The 2,803-nt window shown below is 37.6% G+C and overlaps 1 protein-coding gene across 3 annotated transcripts in view; it reads left to right on the top strand.

The window, feature by feature from the left end:
- The window catches only part of LOC137977841 (centrosomal protein of 104 kDa-like), a 45,269-nt gene continuing 42,466 nt past the window's right edge, over positions 1-2,803 (top strand). Inside the window, exons 1-3 of one of the 3 annotated variants that reach the window (XM_068825184.1) lie at positions 1-201; positions 1,059-1,162; positions 1,974-2,011. In XM_068825184.1, coding sequence (XP_068681285.1) covers positions 1,088-1,162; positions 1,974-2,011 — 113 coding nt within the window. In that variant the 5' untranslated portion in view covers positions 1-201; positions 1,059-1,087. Of the gene's footprint in view, positions 231-1,057; positions 1,163-1,973; positions 2,012-2,803 lie in introns of all 3 variants that reach the window. The other 2 variants (XM_068825181.1, XM_068825182.1) reach the window with 2 other exon arrangements.

Raw genomic sequence — 2,803 nt, 5'->3', positions numbered from 1 at the left:
TCGGTCTAGTCTCCCCGACAAGCTCCCGACTGAAAGACACCATGGAAGGATATTGCTATCAATGATGGTGACAAAAAATACCTTTCTAAAGTCACGGAAACCTGGAACAGCATATTGAAGACTGTAGATAAAAATGGAGAGCGGAAATGCAGCGAACAGTGCTGCCTACTTTCCCTTGGCGCCAAAATTTTGAAGTGCTGACCAGTGCGTGAGTATCAGCATACATAGAGGTTTGTTGTGTGGTGCGAAAAGCAAACATTAGCTCCGTTCGTTGTCAACCGTGTAAGCATCGACTTTGTCTTTATCACCCAGCAGCTGTAGTAAGCTGTAGTTAGTTGGGTCATCCGTACGCTTGTCGATGGTGTACGGTATATTGTGATCGCTTATATACGATGATAACACAATTACTAATGAGGTCTCCCGGAATACGAAACTTTTACGTAGGTACATGAACTTGTTACAGTTTCATTGATAAAGCAGAAGAAGCTCTCAGTAGCTGTGCAGGTTTAGCCTCATTCAACACCTCTTCGACCGAGGAATAAAGCTTTATAACGCTTGCACATTAACGTATCTATAGATTGTAGAACAACGCGAGAAATTACACTTGTACAATATAGTTATATGAGAGCTAGAGATTTTATCTTCCGTTTGTTGAAATTAGTTATTATAATTAAATTGGCCTTTATTATTCTGAAATGATGTTTGTTTATGAACTAGCAATTTCCTAACATACAGAAAAGCATGTACGTATGCATTATTCTTCATGGTTTCACTGACAGAAACTTAAGGTCAAGATGGCTATAGATATATATTGTATAGATATACAGTTTTTTCAGCATTTTCTTTTGTCACCCGAGAGGAAATATCCATTACAGGACGAAAACACGGATTTCGGTTTTTTTTTCTTCAAGCTGACCTTAACTGTTAACTAAAGAACCCAGATAAATTTTCTCAATATTTGATTATTTTTAAAATTGTTGGTAAAATTTCCAGGACTTAAGCAATCTTTGTATAAGGTTATTTTTTTAAAGCAATGTGTTATTTTTTATGGCATTAGATATAGATTTAAAGTAAAGAAGGAGACTTCATGCCCAGTAAAGTGACATTTCAAGTTGTCTATAGTTCCAGCTCTGATGACAACCATCACGTGAAAGAACTAGAGGTAAGTGAGTGATTGATAAGAATACTATGAGTCCAAGCTTGTGCCTAGAAGGTTGGTGGACCCAGGTAATAATATATGGTAATTAATAGCACAGGAAGGGACGAATAGGGAAGATATCTGTTTACAAACATTGCTTTTGGTATTCAAATGTGCGCTATATCTGACGAAACAACCTGGTGTCCTTGCTGAAGAAAGAATGTTTTTCCATCCACAGTCTATTGAGCCAAGTTCACTTTCGTGGCCACCTACTTTTAATTATAAGCCTTCTACTTTCAAATTTATTGACAGTCCTGGAAGAAGCCACTAACCGGCAAAGGTCACTGACCTGACCAGATACTTACTTCCATGACCAAATACATGTGGCCATGAGATGGGAAGGGTAGGGCGCAAAAATCAGGCCTGCAAAGATGAGCAAAGATTGCACAGCGAGGCATAACCAGTCCCCTCTGGATTCTGTGGTGTTCCAAACCAAAGGCATGCTCATTTGGTTACAAAAAGCCACATGCTGCATTAGCTTGAGATTAATCTTGCCTAAATTACATGTAGTGTTGTCCATAATTGTAACAAGATGTCCGCGGATGTTGCTTGTCCTTTTTGCTTGCATTTTCATAATCATCCTTTAAGGTCGACTTGTTGTTCAGAATTTGGTATCTGAAATCAACCAATAATACACTTCTAGTAATACGCTAGCATACTTTGAACTAGATTCCCTAAAAATTTTCAAGGTACACATTAGTCAAGATCAAAGTATGTTACTGCAAATTAATAACAGATTACCAAGATTCTTATAGAATATATATTTTATTTTCAGTTGCACAGTCCAACTACGAAAGGATGGCAGTCCACCAGGTTAATGAATCATGTAACAGTTCCACAATACAAGTTCACAAACAATTTTAAATGTATTGGAATTGAGTGAAAAAATGTATCTAAGGAGTAAGAAGGAGTATGAGTAAGAAATCTGTGTTTAAATTACTCAAATTAACAGTCAAGCAAAATATAGAGAGCAAGTTTCAATTGAGTCTCGTACAACCAAAACCAAAGTAATTACTTTGGCCAATCAAAAAGGATGGAGATAATCCAGTAAAGTAATCAAAACTCGAAGTAATTGTGCAAAGCCGACACAAAGTGCGGCAAAATGTGATTGGTTGAAAAAGTGGTGCGAGAACTTTGAACCAATCACTGAGTGAAGTAATGCAAATCCAAAGCAGTTCACTAATTATTGCTTTCGACAGTCAATTGAATTTAACCGCTCTATACAAGTTGATATGATCGACCTTAAATGATTTCTTTAACCCATTGACTCCTGAACTGCTCCCCATTGATGAGTAAACCTTCTTGCGTTAGACAGAGTAAAAGGATGGATAGCACTATCCACCGGATAAATCACTATCCAGCAGATAAACACTAGGCAATTAACCAATTGAGGTATCCAGTGGATATAGTGCTTTATCCAGCAGATAGCACTGTCCGTCGGTTGAACAACTGGGGCCTGGTAGTGATTTATCTCAGAGTGGTAGATTAATTACCGGTAAGCGCATATCCATCATTTGAACAACTTGCATGGGCCTGGTGTTAGAGTAAAATCTATTGTACATGTATGTCTTATTAATGTTTTAGGGAGAGCAGTTGATTTAAGCC

Source organism: Montipora foliosa, chromosome 11, assembly GCF_036669935.1.
Source record: "Montipora foliosa isolate CH-2021 chromosome 11, ASM3666993v2, whole genome shotgun sequence".
Taxonomy (NCBI): domain Eukaryota; kingdom Metazoa; phylum Cnidaria; class Anthozoa; order Scleractinia; family Acroporidae; genus Montipora; species Montipora foliosa.
The sequence above is the reverse complement of the archived record's forward strand: the minus strand, read 5'-3'. Positions and strand labels throughout refer to the sequence as shown.